We start from the raw sequence: 18,045 nt of genomic DNA, 5'->3' as shown, positions 1-18,045 counted from the left end.
AGGTTGTAATTGAAGGCTTTAAGAGTTACAGAGAACAAGTTGCTACTGAGCCTTTCAGTCCAAAAGTTAATTGTGTTGGTAATATGGTTTCTCATTGCCATCTTGTTCAATTATAAAATGAAGCAGGGATAATTATTAAGCTTTGGAATATATATTCTTGTTGGATTTTTGCATGGTACGATAATGATTTACTCTTATTTGGAATGCTGGTTCAATATCTTTGACTAATAGGAGTTTCGAACCTCTTTGGAGCCTTATTTGTTATGTTATTTTATTTTCCTACAAATCTTGATTGCTAAAAATTTGGCTATAGTAGCGGTGACAGTAGATGAATATGATTGTGTAACTACATTAATTGTAGATTCTTGCAAGTATTTGTGCAAGGTATATATGTTCTTTTTTTTGGTTTTTGGGACGTATTTAGTTTGTCATAAATATATAGCAGATAATATTGGATTGCCATCATTCTTTTGTAAAACTGGTGATACCCCTTTGAGGCCTTGTGATAAGTTTTGTTTCCTTTTTTAAAAATGTATTAGAAAGTATTTAGTATCTTCACTAATTTGGTATATCTATTTTTGATAGAAAAGGAAATATATTAGATAGCAAAGAGAAGTTACAATCTAAAGGAGGCTAAGCTATCGTCCAAAGAAAAAGAAACAGAAAAAGACAAACATTAGAACTGAAACAAAAAGTGAAGAATCAATACAGGAGAAATACAAAATAGTAACTCAGTCCCTTTGGATTGTGGAAAGAGGAATTGTCCTGAAGAAATTATGTGCTTTAGCCCATAAAGAAGCTAAGCACTCAATTCTATCCCACAAATCAGTAAAAGAGTAAGAGCGCTGCTTAAAAGGAGGATAATTTCTCCAACCAAAGAAGCCAAAACCAGCAAATTTAGTCTCCTCCAAAGCTCAGAGTACTATTACTTCTACTATAAACAAAAAGAGAAAGATAAATGAAAATCTCCAAATTTCATGGGCAAGCTCATTGCACGACGACCAAGGAGGAGAAGATGCTACTTGTATACCTTCCAGCCACCTCAGGGTGCAAGAAGAGATGGCTGTTAGTCTTGACACTAAAGCACATCAAACACACATTAGTAGAAAGAACATTTTGGGGTCTGTGAATTTGGAGCAAGTCACTAGTGTTAATTCTGTTATGCACTGATGAAATGGTTTTGCATATGCAGCTAGGGGTGTGAACATCACAGATCATGAAAACTTTCTTTTGCTAAAATGCTAGATCCGATTATTAATATAACTGGGTCTTACCTTGAAACTAGTTTCTGATTGACCTTGTAAAAATATATTGTGCGAATATCTTGTAAAATATTATTATTTATTCAAAGATTTGTTGCTGCAGTTGGTGCAAATGGATCTGGCAAGAGTAACTTTTTCCATGGTAACCCACTTGTTGTTTTGTTGTTTTTTTACTCGTTACATGACAATTCCTACTGGAAATTAATTTAAATTTAATTGCTTGGCCCTTAAATGCAGCAATTCGTTTTGTTTTGAGTGACCTCTTCCAAAACCTGCGAAATGAAGATAGACATGCGCTACTCCATGTATGCTTACAACATTACTGTTTATTCAAATTGAATGTCCAACTACCATAGAAAGTGTTTGTAGTTCGTTTCTCAAATTCAATGCTCACTATGTTTAAATTAACAGGAAGGTGCAGGCCACCAAGTTATGTCAGCATATGTGGAGATTGTTTTTGATAACACTGACAATCGCATACCGGTATTATTTCAAGGCTATTTATTTCTTTTGCTTGAGTAGTTTAGAGAGCAGGTGGTAGCTGTTATGTTTCTTATTTCAGTGGATCATATATGCAAGGAACCTAGGGTACATTACAGAGTTGGTAAATAAGATGCAGGATAAAAATGGTAAAGTTTGTATAAAGGTAGATTTGTCTTTTTGTTATGACAAAATCAAGGTTAGGATTAGGTGAATAAAGAACAAAAAAGCAGAAAAATGGAGGGAAAGATCCTGGCCATCCATTCCTCAGCTTGGACACGTGGACGACAATCTGGAGGGGTATTAAGACTAGTTAGGATTAGGGTTTGGGAATCGACAGGATGCATCCCTTCTGATTGCCGGCTTCCATATCGTTCCATGGCGACGCTTGGCGATTCAAATGTAATATTCATGGAAGTGTTGTCTTGAAGATTAATCTCAAATATTCTATCATCTCTCTCAGAAATCTTTTTTTCTCTCACGGTTTCTTTCTCTGTTTCTATTCTCTCGATTTTCTAACTCTCTTTTTCTCTCTCTCTCTTTCTCTTAAATCCAAACATTTACCGTCCAAATCCGAATCATGTATTAGGTTCATAATAACTTGATGTCAGAGCCGCGTTTCAGATCCAAATGGGAACTAGTGATGGTGGATTCCATGGAAAAAGTGGCCGCTGACTGCACCGGGAAACCCTTTGATCAAATACAGTGAAAACTGGATCTGATGATCAAGTTGCTGGGCAGCGACATTCCCTTTCCGAAGGGCACAAAAGCCAACGGCTGTTACTGCAGCTGTGTGCATGGGGTGATTTTTCCTTTCCCTGCGCAACGCAAATAAAATGAAAAAAGAAGAGATGAACCAGCTTTTAAGGGGGAAAACCTAAAATTGGTTCAATGAATGAACCGGTTGAAAAATCCTAAAGCTGTTCGGGACGAACCGGATTGGTTCACGGAACCGAACCGGTTCAGACCCCATTATTGAAGAAAAAGAAGAAACAGAAAAAGAAGAAGAAGCGGAAGAAGAAGAAAGCGAAGAAGGAGAAGAAGATGAAGAAGATGATGAGACCGAGAAGAAGTCTAAAAAGTGTACAGGGATCTGGGACATGAACAAGAAGGTTGAGGCATTGTTCTGGATCGACGGATTGGAGCCTTGGCCTAGCATCTGGTGGCCTTTGCTTATGTTGAAGGAGTCTCCTTCTTGGGTTCCCTCCGCGTGATCTCTGCACCGAAGAACTGTGGCCTGAAAGCAGGTTCTATTTTCTCCAACGACTTTGCGTGCCTGCTGTATAGATTAGTGAGGAAAAGGTTGAGTGAAGAGTGCATGTGAGGAAGAGGAAGGTATGCCGTGGATTGACAAAGAAGGCACCATTGTTGGTTGTTGTAGAAGCTGTTCTAATCTCAAAGTAAGGAAGCGCTTAGAGAAAATGGAGAAGGAATAAGTGGGAGAAGAAGATGGTGTGTTATAAATAAAATAAAATAAAATTAAAAAAAAAAAAACAAAAATCAGAAGCAGGATCTCAACCTTGGGGGCAATATTGATGTTCAAGGGGTGGGTATTGTAAAGAACTATGAGTAAATTAGGGAATAGGTAAATACAAGGAAGGTAAAAATGGTAAAGTTTGTATTAGGATAGTCTTGAACTTTCTATTGTAAAAACATTAAGGTTAGTGTTAGGGGAATAAAGAACAAGAAAACAGAAAATGGAGGGAAAGATCTTGGCCAGCCATTCCTCAGTTTGGACGCATGGACGGCAATATGGACGGGTTAAATACTAATAAGGATTAGGGTTTGGGAATCGATCTGGAAGGGTTAAATACTAATTAGGGTTAGGATATGGGAATCAACAGGACGCGTCCCTTTTGACTGACGGCTTCCACATTGTTCCATGGCGACGTTTAGTGATTCGAATGTAATATTCATGCACCATTTTTTGTATTTAAGTTCTCCATTTGTAAGCGTGAATCACCAAAGTGTTTTCTTGAAGATTAATCTCAAATGTTCTATCCTCTCTCTGTCGGAAATCTTTTTTTCTCTCTCTCGGTTTCTCTCTATTTCCATTCTCTTGACTCTAAATCCTTTTTTTCTCTTTTTCTCTCTCTTAAATCTGAACTTTACCTTCTAGATCTGAACCATGTATCAGGTTTGTAACATATTGTTGCAGTTTTTAACTTATAATTTTCTTGGTTATTGTTTGCTGCTTCTTTTTAATTGTTAATCAGCAATCTTCTGTCTGCTCTTGATTTCTGCTATTCATTCCCTGCAACTTTGTATATATTCGAACATTTATATAGCATTCTCTTAATCATATTAATTTATTCCTTCTAACATATTCTTTTACGATGGTACATTCATTACTGCCTAAAATTGGAGAAAAGGGAAGAAAAGGTGAGATGTACTCGATTAGAATTAATCAATGGAGCCTATAGACATTTAGTGTCAGATTCTTCAAATCTTTCTCAGTTAAATCATGCCTAAGCAGGGTTGTTAATGAAACCTTCTAGTCGTAACCATTTTACTATTTTGGGGCAAAAATCATCAGCGAGGGTTTTCCCATATGGAAACTAGGAGGTTACATTGAGACTAGTTTGCTCAGTTTCTTCAAGTAATAGCTTGTAATAACTGTACCTGGGGAACCTGACTTCTTCTTTGACATGCTTCAAAAATCACAAGGATGTTTTTTGTTCATTTATTTTAGTCTAGTTACAAAATATCTATTTTCTTATTTAAATATTAACTTTTTCTTCTTGGGGGTTGTGTCATAATGCCAATTTTTAGCAGTGCAGAAGCTATTGTTATTACATTATAGCTGTAGTCGGCAAAGAAGAAAATGGAAGAAGAACAATATTGGCAGTAAGGGCCTTGTGCAGGAGAGGGGAAATCTGGGCTAATCTCCATAAGCTTTCCAAGCTTAGGTTTAATCAGGACAAAGAGAATGCTTAGAAATACCGGTTAAAAGGTTTCCTTAAATAATTTTATTTACTTAGGACATTGGAGGATAATCGGAAATTTTTATGATTAAGCAACGTTTATATTTCTTGTAACAAAAAAAAAAGGAAATTCCTATATTTAGGAGTTCACATGTCTTTTAGAATAGGAAACCTCACAATAGAGTTCTCCTATATGTAAGCAGACTGCATAAATAAAAAAAATCAGAAAATAATTAATTAAAAACAGTTGTATAGAACCTTAGATTGGTGGTTTAACTTGATCTTAAATAAAGGACTGCGTCATGTAGATTATCTTACTTAATAGTTTTCTTTTTTCCCTGCCACCATAATAATGATAATAGATATTGTTACTATTGTTGTTGTTGTTGCTACCATCATTATCCTATCCATCGATCTTCGTTTCCTCCCTGGTACATTGTGCTTTATGCTTAATGGTGCCGCTAAGTCTGTGTTTGTGCCCCTGTTTAGCTTGCTTCTGCAAATGTTACAGGTTGATAAAGAGGAAGTACGGTTACGTCGAACAATTGGTTTGAAGAAGGATGAATATTTCTTGGATGGGAAGCACATCACGTGAGTCTCTTCAGTTTCTTTTACCTTGTTTTCAAGGAAGCCATTTGCCTCCCAGTTTATCGATGCTAAATTTGCTGTATTTCATCCTTTACAAATGGTTGCTGTTAGTTAAAACAAAGGAGATAACACAATTTGCAGGAAAACTGAGGTTATGAATTTGCTGGAAAGTGCTGGATTTTCTCGTTCTAATCCTTACTATGTTGTGCAGCAAGGAAAGGTATTAGGCACTCGATGTTTAGAGCTTTAACTTCATCATATAAATCTGCTAGGGGTTTTACTCAATATGCATTTTCTCTTTTGAAGTAACTTTTTTTTCTTTTTGGTGGATGGATCTGTAGATAGCCTCATTGACTTTGATGAAAGATTCCGAGCGATTAGATTTACTCAAAGAAATTGGTGGTACTCGTGTTTATGAGGAGAGACGCCGTGAAAGTTTGAAAATTATGCAAGAAACTGGCAAGTCAGCTCTGATTCATTATGTATACTTGTACCTTAGTTACAAATATTAGTCTGTAATTTTGCATGTTTAGCATTAAATTTATGTCAAGGCTACTCTGGTTTCTTCCAAATCAGGAAATAAGAGAAAGCAGATCATTCAAGTTGTTCAGTACCTGGATGAGAGGCTAAAGGAACTGGATGAAGAGAAAGAGGAATTAAGGAAATATCAGCAGCTTGACAAGCAGAGAAAATCTCTGGAATACACTATTTATGACAAGGAGCTTCATGATGCTCGGCAGAAACTGGCAGAGGTCAGTTAGGGATTGATGAACATGCCAATACTAAAGTGTTAGATTATTTCTTATTGGGATATCTACTCAATTATCATTTAAAATATTTGCCTACTTGATTGTTGATTAGGATATGCATTGTGCATGATAAAAAAAGCGACTATAATTTTTTGAGCCAATGATCTCTAGCCCAGAGTACAGTAAAAGAAATGAGAGCCAATATTTTTTTCCTGCACCATGATGCCATGTCAGGCCCAAAGTTCTCTAGCCAAAGAACTCCCAATCATTCACTTAATTCTGAGAAAATGAAGAGTTGTAAGATATGCTGGGGTGCCAAAGCAAAGGATTACTATTCAACTTCTCCGACCCCTGGCACAGTTATACCCATTCATCAGACTTTTACCTACCTCTTTCCTCAAGTAAGCAATGTTAAGGATTTTACTCAAGCTGCCTTCTAGGAAAAAAGAAAAATTCTAGGAGCGGCTTGGAACTTTTTTGTTCCTGTTCTGTGACCAAATCAGTAGATCCGCACATCAGAGTGCACATTCAAGGCATAGGGGGAGCCTGGAAAGGCGATAGCTTTTCCAATCATTTAGATCCTGAATCAGCCTAATGCCTGAGATTACTCTTCAAGGAGCACTTATTCACTTTCCATTCTTTGTCCCTTGCAATATTAAAAATGTTTCAAGATTACTAACATGAGGGTAACTGGCCACATGAAATATCTTTCCAGAATTTAAAACATTGACTGGAATGCAATTTAAAGTGCATACAAGAGAAAAACTTAGCCCAATCATTCTCATGAATTATAGATAGCCTAATGAATTTCTGAACACCGAAAGCATATAGATATCTGCTCCATTTAGTAATCCACTCATTCTCCATCCTGTCTTTATTTTGAAAACCTTCTACCATATACAGTCCCTATCCCTCATCAACCTACAAAGCCACTTGCACGGCAAGGTTTTTGTCAAGACCTAGTTTTGGAGGGAAAGATAATGGCTGCTCATGTTTTATTTTCTTTTTGAAATTCTGTTTTTACTTTTCCTGTCACGTAATGGCATTAGGAATGTTGAAGGTATAGTGCTAGGTGTGTATACGGGACAGCCTACCTGTACCCTGTAACTGTTTTTGGCTGCTTATGTCTGATGGGACACATATATCTGCAACTAAGTTAAGGATATTAAAAGGAGTATTATTATCAGTTATTTCCTCCTGTTTTATCATTCTCTCCATTCTGTTTCCCATTTATCTCCTCTTCCTTCAATGTCATTGTGATTTTCCCTCCTAAGCCCACTGCATTCTTAACCCTAATGTCATTAACCCTACAGCTTTTTTGGAATAGGGATATTTTGGTTTAACCATTAATCCTTTAGTAGGCATCTTAACCTTGACCTGTCCGACATCAACTTGGATTGGTTACAATTTCCTCCAAGAAGCTTTAGAGGAAGAAGAAGTTAATTTTAATGTTCCAAAATTTGATAGTGTGAAAGGATGGAATACGAGTCTTTGGAGGAGCTGATAGTTCAGTTTTTATCAAAAGCTAGGCAAATATATTCTTACATCTGAACAAGGTACTTTTTCTTTTTGAAAGTAAAACTGTAAAAGTATATTAAAGAATCAATAGTACCAAGGGAGTACGGCTCATGTACAAAATATTTACAAGTTTGTTATAGTATCAACTAAATACCCAAAATCCTTCACCCAATAATGTCATGACCCAGAAAAAGGAACCAAAATAATGAAACTACCTGCCCTTTAATTTACAAATCTCCCTTTCCATCCCTTAAAAAACTCTACCATTCATCTCTTTCATAATCACCCAAAAGATAGTCAAAGAAATGAGGTTAGCAAATTTTTTCTTTTTATGTAAGCTTTTCCAAACCCAAATCTCATATATGATCGGCCCCTTAATGACCTAGTTGATCCCTAACAATCCATACACCATAGACCACAAGTTATATACCACCGGGCGCCAGAGAAGAATGTGATTGCATGATTCCACTGCATTTTTGCTTGGCTAGCATATATTCACCCAAATTCCGCCCCTTCTCATCAAATGTCTGGACAAGGTACTTTTAAAAAAGGGTCGGGAAATTGTACAGTTTTTAGTGTATAAAACCAAAATAAAGCGTAACAAATACAAATGCATTTTACTTATTTTATTTTATTTTTTGAAGCATTTTACTTGATTTATATTAAAAATATAACATATGAAAGAATCAAGAATCAGAGGAAACGATTAGAATCCAACTTTTACTAACTTAACCGTAGTGCAACTGTTCTTGACTGCAAAAATAAGCTGATCCTGGCCATGTATAATAGCTAAATGATGGCAAAATTTATCTTAAAACTTAAGGCCAAATTACTCATAAGACAACTTTAGTTGTTGACTGGATTTTTGCATTTTTATACCCTTCCCTTCTGCAAATATTTCTTTCAATAGTTTCTCAAAAAAAGTCCTATAGTTCTTGTCATTAACATGGTCTAACACTGCAATCTGAGCAAATGTGATTGCTTAGTTTGTTCTTATTCTGCTTATAAACTTAATCTAGACATGATTAAAAAATCTTTTCTTGAGCTACTGCTGATGTTTCCTTTTATATGGATCAATGGATGTGATACCTTGCCTACTTGATTCAGGTAGAAGAAGCTCGAACCAAGGTCTCTGAAACATCAACAAAGATGTACAATAGCGTGCTGGATGCCCATGAGAAGGCCAAGGACTTGGATGACACATTTAAAAACTTAACAAAAGAGGTTCAGAATTTGAGCAAAGAGAACGAAGCCTTAGAAGCCCAACAAACTGAAGCCATAAAGAAGCAGACAGAGCTTGAACTTGATATGAAAGACCTTCAGGAGAAGATATCTGGGAATATACAAACCAAAGTATTATTTTGATGACTTAATAGTGTAGACATAGACATGTTTGCTTTCAGTTTTGCAGGGTATTTTATAGAAATATTTCTTTTCCCCGAGGATAAGGGTATTCCTTTTACTGATTTTCTGTGCTTTCAGGATGATGCAATTAAGCAGCTTCATGTCCTTGAGAAGGAAATACAAGAATCAACAGAGGAGCTTGACAAAATTAGTCCTTTGTATGAAGCCCAAGTCATAAAGGAGAAGGAGATAACAAAAGGGTATGTCTGGAAAATGTATATCTTTTATTATAATGCTGTGAGGGAAAATAAGAGCATCATCTAGTGCATGGGGAATAGCCTCTGGTTTGAGCATGAGTCTTGCTCTTAATTCCCAGCAATGAGGGTCTGAAGGTTGGCTTAACTTGGTCTTGTTGACAAAGCCATGTTTTGGGTGTGAGTGGGTCTCCTTAACCAATTAGTCATCAGGTCCAGAGGTGGGGTGTTATTCTTCACTATTTTTTAGAACAGAAATGTTGAGGCAATGATGGTGCATAGCCATTACAAGAATTTATTTACTGTTGAATTATGTTTCAGTTTATTATCTAGGAGTCTTATCAGAGTTAAGAGTTTATTTTTGTTAGTATTATTTTATTTTTCGATTATGATTAGTATTTATTAAAGAGGAAGAAAAGCATAATATTAAAAATAAAGTAAAATCAAGGTATTAAAGAGAAAGAAAATCATGGTATTAAAGAGAAAGTCAATCAAGGTGCTAGAGAGAAAATAAATCATAAAGTTAGAGAGAAACTAAATCAAGTTAAAAGGTAAAATGCATCATTTGTGATTAATTGTAATTGATTGTTTATTTCCTTTTCTGTCATAAAAAACCTATATATATAGGATTCTAGAGTTTGTTATTTTTATTAGGATTAGTATTTTTTTTTTCTGAAAAAAAAAGTGTTTGTGTGTATTAATATGGGTATCAAGCGGAAACCATCCCATTTACAAATCAATTAGAGTATCTAATATGTTTCCTAAATCCGCAAAAGAATGAATGGAGTGACCCAACAATAAAAGACCGAGAGTCTGGAATCATCTGTTCTTAAGTGAATCATACCATCTGTATCCTCAACTCCCTCAAAAGCCTTTTTGTTCATCTCTTTCCACACAACCCAAAATATAATAAGTGGTATAATCTTAGTTTGTTTCCTCTTATTCCAAACCCCTTCCATGCGCAAATTTCATTTTTCCCAGAACCAAAAACCACCTAGCTGGTTCCAAGAGTGCTATAAACCATAGACCAAAGCCTATAAATCACAGGACATCGAAGGAGAACATGATTACAACTTTCCTCTGCCCTTTGCAAAAGTAACATGCATTTTTTTTTGAAATAAAAGGAAAATATTATTATGCACAAGGTACCAAGAGGGTACTACCCGAATACGAACTAGTTACATGTCAATCAAATGGTTTATGATAACACAAAAGTCTCACATGTCTTTGATGTCATGACCCAACAAAATAGAGCCAAAAGTATGATCCATTTATCTCTAATCTTTGTAAAGTTAGTCTCTATACCCTCAAAAATTTTGCCATTCCTTTCCTTCCACACTACCCAAAATATTGTAAGTGGAATAAGGAACAAATGATGTTTCGTTTTACAAAAGCCCACCCACGCCCACAACTCATTACTCACACTTCCAGTTATAACCCAATTTAATCCTAACAGCTCAAAAATAGAGGTCCATATGCTGTATGTCACTAGGCAGAATAATAATAAGTGGTTGCGCGATTCCTCAGCCTGACATAAGTAGCATCTATTAACAAACACATTCTCCTTCTTTTTTAGCATATGGTCAAAATACATTCATTGGCCGCCTCCCACGCAAAAAAAGCCATTCTAGGAGGGACTTTAGATTTCCAAATTTGCTTATAAGGAGCTGACGTGCTGCGGCTGTTATGCTTCTTAGTTAGACAGCTGTATAAAGATTTCACCAAGAAATCTTTCTTCTCATCAAGCTTCCAGATTCTTTTATCATTTTCTGCATTTAAATTTACTTCTGTCAGGGACAAAAGCAGGCTGTTGTACTCATCAATTTCTCAGTCTTGCAATCTTCTCTTCACCTTCACATCCCACATCCTACCCTCCCTCACAAACTCATACATCTCCTCTACCTTAGCATCCTTATTGCAAGTAAAGCAAAAAATTCTTTGGACCATGTTTTTTAAACTGAAATTCCCCATCTATTCGTCATACCAAAATCTAACCCCATCACCCCTTCCAACCTTCCATCCCACACAGCTCTTGATGCATTGGCTGTCATCCCGAATCTTCCTTCATAGGCTCAGCCCGTGAGGCTTAAATTTACCCCATCTTCCATTCTCCCCATCTAGCACGTACCACCTTCCACCACATTTTCCCCTTCTCCCTAAGAGATCTCCATAGTCATTTCCCATGGAAAGTCCGGTTTAACTCCACAATAGACTTCAGGCCGAGACCTCCCTTTCAAATCGGTTTTTTAACTGCTTCCATCTAATCAAACGATACTTTCTGTTACCATCCTCATCACCCCAAAGGAATCTACATTGAATGTTTTCAAGTCTTTTTGCAATGTTAACCGTAATTGTTAAGATAAAGAGATAGTAGATTGGTAAGTTAACAAGTGTACTCTTAATCAAAGTGAGTCTCCCCACTTTAGAAAGGAATTCCTACATACTGACGTCTTTATATTTTGCCCCAAGTGGAAGACCAAGGTACTTAATGAGCAGATTAGTGACTTTGCAGCCCAAAACCAAGGCCAAACTAGCTTCATCACTTCTATCACCAATCTGAACCATTTCCCTCTTATTCAAGTTGATTTTTAGGCTGGATACCATTTGGAAACAAAGTAATAAGCACCTCAAGTGAAGAATGGTAATAACATTAGGTTCACAAAAGATGCAAATGTAACGTGCATTGATTACTATTTTTAATTCTACTAAGTTACTCTCTTATTTTAATTATATTTAAGAAAGATTGCTTGGAGATTATTATAAATAGTATAGTTTTACTTATTGAAGCATTGAAGTATTCAATAATATTTTTTGAAAATTTCTTATAATTGATTTTATGACTCAATCAACCCTTAGGTATATGATGCTTAAGAACCTTAGGTGTGATATCTAGGTTTTTTCCTAATTTCTTAGTAGGCAAATTAATCGTAATTTATCTGACATCAGACAAACACACACACACACACACACACACACACACACCCCCTTCCCCTGTCATCTGTTTGCATTACAGAGTCATTTTTATTTGTGACCCAAAATGACATTTATTCTTCACCATAGAGGAGGCTACCTGTTAAGTGCTAATATTTGTTTTTTGAAATATAAACTGTGAAAAAGATGAATAAAAACGAGGTCGTGTCACTCAATTTTCTTTTTCCATATTTCGTTAAAATATAAACTGCGAAAAAGATGCAGGATCACACTAATATAAACTGTTTAGTGCTAATATTTTCCTTTCCATATTTGATTCTGGTGATATGTAGAATCATGGAGCGTGAAAAGCAGCTTAGCATTCTTTATCAAAAACAAGGTCGTGCCACTCAATTTTCTAGTAAAGCTGCTCGTGACAAATGGCTTCAAAAAGAAATTGATGATCTGGAGCGAGTTCTTTCTTCAAACATTCTGCAGGTTAGTTTATATATCGAATAGTTTGGAGGAGCTATTTCTATATATTTATGTGATGATATTACCTCACCTTTACCAAAGTATATTAGGGACAATAAATCAGAATTTAGTTGCACCATTTGATAAGGTGTGTCAGATAAGGAAGAAAAAGTTGTGTAATAATTGAATATGTTATGTAATAAACAAAGATCTGTTTATGTTAGGGATGTAATTTTTATTATATGTGGTAGTTGGAAGATTATGTGAGAGTTTGTATGTTGGAATAAGTCTTAGATAAAGATAGGAGGTGGTTGGGATAAAATCTGGAAATAACTTCCAGAATAATCAAACTTGTTTTTTGCACTATATAATCATGTAATCAAACTTGTAGTGTAACATAGCTTCAGCTTTAATCATGATTATAGTCTCTAAATATGTAATAGATTAGATTACATTGCATTATATTACAATATTATTAAGCTGTTGTGAGTTTCAGAGCTTTTTCTTAGTAGATATTCTCCTTATTATAGTCTTATTTTTCTAAAATATTTTTTTTTTGAGATAATACTTATTATTAGTCTTATATTTTTACGTAAAACAGATCACATCTTCTGTTTTTGGAGTCAGTTTGCAACCAAGTTTTCAATTTAGACAGTTCTCTCATGCACTTTTCCATTCAAGCAAGTAACTTATCATAATGAGAGTTTTTCAGCTCAACAGATGGGCCTAATACTGACAATGGCTTGAAAAGATATCTTCCTCTCATAGATGGGGTTTGAAGGATAAATAATCAGATTTCTTTTCTGAAGCATATTTTTGGTATTTGTTTCCACATGGATCACTATTCAAGCTAATAACTTGACCTTAGTGAGTGGCTTCCTCTCATAGGAAGAGGATTGCAGAAGCGGTTACTGAGGGGAGTTTGACAATTGACCCTGTTGGTCATTGAAGTGACATGCAGGTCCTCTTGGGATCATAATTGGTAGTGTCTCAAAATAGCGATTCCTTTTTGGGTAGACAATTGCACATAGCGGATTATGGATCAGTCTGCTGCCTTGGCAACCTAACATGGGAGTTACACTTCCATTAAATCTCAAAGGAAGTTGGAAGTGATTAGTCAGTGTCAAATTTTCAGAATTTGCCTAGTTGGTGTTGTAAAAAGGTTGTTCTTGCATACCTACATTTATGCAATATACTCATATTTTGCAGCTGGTTATTGGCATTAGTTTTAGGGGTTTCTGTTTCAGTCTTAAAACTTAATTCCATGTGGAAATGTTATGTTAGTTTATTGGGTATTTACTTTTCTTTTTTCTTTTTTTTTTTAATTTTTGGGGAGGAATAAAACCAAGATTAATGGTATTGGTTGATTTATGTGCATGTCCAACTCTTGTTTGGTTCCAAGTTCTTGTTTGCCAGCTGCCTGCTTATATTCTTCTCCAGCAGCCAATTTTTTCTTACCATTATTCTTAATACAGCAGCTGAGATAGTAAAGATTTTCTTTTATACTTGTTTTTATTTTCGAAGTAGATCATGTCGTGTTTTCATTTTAACTATGGGAAAACACTTCGATTGAGCTATTTTTTATGTGCCCAGGAGCAAAAACTTCAAGATGAAATTCATCGGCTTAATGTTGATATGGAGGAGCGCGATGCATACATCAAGAGTCACAAAAGTGAAATTCAGATTTTAGAGTCCCTCATCTCTCAGTCACGTGAAGGGTTCAATAGATACAAAGCAGAGAGAGACAAGCTGCAAGATGAAAGGAAGTAGGATTTGTTGCCTTATTCATCTTTTTCAAGTCATAATATTTTGATATAACTAAATCTTTGCTTGCTTAGGTCATTATGGGGGAAAGAAAGTGAACTTTCTGCGCAGATTGATAAACTGAAAATTGAAGTAGAGAAGGCGAAGAAAAACCTTGATAATGCAACTCCTGGAGTGAGTTATTGCTTTTTTAGGAAAAATAATTGCTTCATTTGTTTGTAGCTGTTAATAAATATCTAAAAAAAAGTGATTACTTCTTTTATTTGTGGCTAATAACATATGTTGAAAATGCTAAATCAACATTCGCTATAGATTGATGATGGAGAACAAAAACCTAACGAAATTTTTCTACAAGGAAAATTGTTGAAACTGACTTTGATATGGCCTAATATGCTCTTATGTTGTTACAGTTCTTGAGAATATCAAGAATCTCTTCCTCCACATGAAATTGCCGATTCCTACAGCTATCCTTTCATGTCCTTCTTTATCTCTCTCTCCTGTGTCTTCTTGACTAGATCTTCACCAGTCAAGAGGTTTGCCTCTTCCAATGCCATTGACTCCTCTCTGGACTAGTTATCATTGGTAGAGAGTCTTTTGACCTTGTTTCTGAGGGTTGTGCAGATGATTGTTTGTGAATCTCAAAATATGATAAGCAATCTCACATCTCCATTTATTTGTGAGGATTGGAAGTTCAGTTGGTTCTTAGATTGTCCGTGTTACTGGAAACAAGGTCCGGTTTGATGGATTAGGAGTATGAAGTTAAAGGATCTTTTGGATTGTCATGAGTAGGAATAACTACAGGAAGTATCTAGTGCTAAATGAAAGAAAAGATGATTCTAGTAGAAGATTGTTTTTTTCCAGAAGGTGTCCAAGCAGTTGCCTGTGAATATTCATGAAGTCTGCTGGAGGGGCATGCAATCTTGATCTTTTGTCATCCAACCTAAATCCAATAAAGCTTTGAATTGGGGAGTAGGCGTGAGGGCTGGTGCCTTGGGTTGTTTTTTTTTAAAAATAAAAAGTGTAAATGTATATTAGTATAAACACCAAAGGGTGCAAGCCATGTACAGATATTTACAGTTCAGTCCTCCGCACAAAGAAAGACTCTAAGAGCCACAAAAAACATAGGAGGATGACCCAACAACAAAAATTCTAGGGTCCTAAACCATCTATTTTTAAGAACATCAAAATCCTTTACATCATCAATGCCATCAAACGCCCTTCAATTCTTGATTTGGCCAAAGATAGGTGACTTCGGAAATTCATGCCCAAATCATGAATGTTAGTGGTGGAGGGAGAAATAGTTGGAGTTTTCTGTACTTTTTTATAACAGCAGTTTCATTGCCTCGATAACTTTTCATTTCTTTTGCTGTCTAGACATGCATAGGCAGATGTGCATGTAATTCCATACATTTGAGAAGGATCTAGGAAGCCTTTAGAGGTGCAAGGTGGACCTCGGAATTGTTTTCTTAAATTTTATACCATAGTTTTACCGTGCTTGTTTCTAATCATAATAAGGAGAAAAAGTAAGGTTTCTGAGAGAGTTTTTTAGGTAAAGCAAGGAAGGTGAGAATGGCTTGGTAGTCATTTCAAACTCATTTTTTACAAGCTTACTGTTCTTCCTCTTTTGTTCTTTCCTTTTCGTGGCCAGTACTTCTATGTTTAGGATTACGAAAACGAAATTGCACTCTAACTTTTAGATTTTTTTAGCCAGGGAAGACTGCATAAATGTCCAGCTGTAGAGTCGGCAAATATATTTATATTTGGGTTCTTTCTGGGTTTTCCTCTGTCTTATTTTTTTTCCCCTTCAGAATGTGTTTGTTATCTTTCAAGTGTTCACTTGCAATCTGGTACCTCATCTTCTTCATCAATAAGTTTCCCCTCATTTGGCTCACTCTTAGTCACAAGTTTTTCTTGTGAATTGTTCACTTCATAGATTTAATATTCTGGTTGCTAGTGCATCATATTTAGGTGAATGGCGTTATACTTTCCATATACATGTGTAACTATTCATACTTGGACATAGGATTGTCAAGTAGACACAAATTTACAGACTTACTCTTACAGTATTAGTTCACTGAAGAGTTTCCTTATGCATCCATTCTGTTGAATCTGAATCATGCACGGGATGGGCAGGTGTCATAGATGCTGAATTTATTGAACTTATTCTATACATATATCTTAACGGAGTTGCTGACAAAAGTTACATAGAAATTACTGTAGACATGGTTCTGACGAACTTACCGTCCATTCCAATTAACTGCCTGTGCATCATTCAAAAAGAATCAATTTGAAGTCTATTGATTATCCATGACGAACTTATGCCTATTTGAAGGTGGTTCTGTGCATCAGATCTCAATTCTGGTCTTCTGAATGTTCTCAGGATGTTAGGAGGGGGCTGAATTCTATCCGACGAATCTGTGCAGAATTTAAAATTGATGGAGTTTTTGGTCCAGTCATTGAGTTACTTGATTGTGATGAAAAATTTTTCACAGCTGTTGAAGTTACTGCTGGAAATAGGTATTCTGAAAATGTGCTAATATTTGTGACCTAAAGCTGCATGTTCTCAGAATATCTGAGTACTTGCTGGCTGATTTGATTGTGTTGATTATCTTGACATTTATGCAATCTTGAATCTCTTGTTTCTTGTTTCTTGGGCAGCTTATTTCATGTGGTAGTTGAAAATGATGAAATATCAACTCAGATAATCAGACACCTTAATTCATTAAAAGGTGGGAGAGTTACTTTTATACCACTGAACCGAGTGAAGGCACCGCCTGTGAATTATCCAAAGAGTTCTGATGTGATTCCTCTGTTGAAAAAATTGAAGTTCAAGCCTAAATATACACCAGCATTTGGCCAGGTTAGCTTCATCTTCATAAAATAATTTATAGTTTGTTATGTTAAGTTTTTAGTTATAATCATAAAAATGACTAAAAGTGAAATATTGATTATACTTACTGTTGTCTTCTATTAGTTTGATCTTAATTTTGGTGAGGTTTATTTCTTTAATATGTTTGTATCTTTAACTTTTATCTTGTTCTAATAATCTAAGTTAATGCTGTGTTATACATCCAAAATAAAGATATGGATTTGAAAATTATTTGCAGTTCTTCTGTGTTTAGCTACTGTTGCTTGCACCTGATTACTGTTGGATATTAATATAAATCTGCAAGTTATGGATTACACTGCTTTGTAAAGAAGAAGGTCTCTTGGTTGCTTAGAGGGAAAAGTAAAAGACTGATTGAAGTTACTGAATCTAGATGGATGTAATAACTCTTTTAGTTCATGTAGATAAATATCTTTGGCCTTGTGCTTGTGATACGAGAATTGAGGGGTTGGATGTTCTTTGTGATGTCTTATCTTCCCAATAAAAATATATCTAAGTTTTGTTAGTATCGTTCACAAGGCACCAAGTAGTGACATCCTATTATAAAGGATTTTACACGAGTATTAGTCTTAATATCAACTAATAGATGGTGTAAAAAATTTCACTTATCAAAGAAGGACAAAAGAAACTAGATTTAAAATCATCCCACTTTTTTTATTGAAAAAAGTGGTTGAGCAGTTTAGTGTCTCCTGGTTTTGTCTATGCTTTGACTGTGTAGACTAGTAGTAGTATATGAACTTCTCAGATGTTTGAAGGCACTTCTGTCATGCTTTAATTACCTCTTTATAGGTTTTTGCTAGAACAGTAATCTGTCGAGATTTGGATGTGGCCACAAGAGTTGCTCGCACTGATGGTCTAGACTGCATAACTTTGGAAGGTAAAGAATCTTTT

At 35.5% G+C, this 18,045-nt stretch overlaps 1 protein-coding gene across 1 annotated transcript in view; it reads left to right on the top strand.

Moving 5' to 3' along the window:
• Positions 1–18,045, top strand: part of TTN7 (Structural maintenance of chromosomes (SMC) family protein) — a 32,370-nt gene that overhangs the window by 1,379 nt on the left and 12,946 nt on the right. Inside the window, exons 3-18 of the mRNA XM_022036986.2 lie at positions 3–78; positions 1,366–1,404; positions 1,500–1,567; positions 1,674–1,745; positions 5,178–5,257; positions 5,396–5,474; positions 5,596–5,713; positions 5,831–6,006; positions 8,629–8,874; positions 9,004–9,125; positions 12,383–12,527; positions 14,097–14,269; positions 14,342–14,441; positions 16,648–16,784; positions 16,926–17,127; positions 17,944–18,031. Of these exons, the coding sequence (XP_021892678.1) occupies positions 3–78; positions 1,366–1,404; positions 1,500–1,567; positions 1,674–1,745; positions 5,178–5,257; positions 5,396–5,474; positions 5,596–5,713; positions 5,831–6,006; positions 8,629–8,874; positions 9,004–9,125; positions 12,383–12,527; positions 14,097–14,269; positions 14,342–14,441; positions 16,648–16,784; positions 16,926–17,127; positions 17,944–18,031 (1,921 nt within the window). The remainder of the gene's footprint in view (positions 1–2; positions 79–1,365; positions 1,405–1,499; positions 1,568–1,673; positions 1,746–5,177; positions 5,258–5,395; positions 5,475–5,595; positions 5,714–5,830; positions 6,007–8,628; positions 8,875–9,003; positions 9,126–12,382; positions 12,528–14,096; positions 14,270–14,341; positions 14,442–16,647; positions 16,785–16,925; positions 17,128–17,943; positions 18,032–18,045) is intronic.

The sequence above is a fragment of the Carica papaya genome, chromosome 5, assembly GCF_054855325.1.
Source record: "Carica papaya isolate Zhongbai chromosome 5, ASM5485532v1, whole genome shotgun sequence".
NCBI classification, from domain to species: Eukaryota; Viridiplantae; Streptophyta; class Magnoliopsida; order Brassicales; family Caricaceae; genus Carica; species Carica papaya.
The sequence above is the reverse complement of the archived record's forward strand: the minus strand, read 5'-3'. Positions and strand labels throughout refer to the sequence as shown.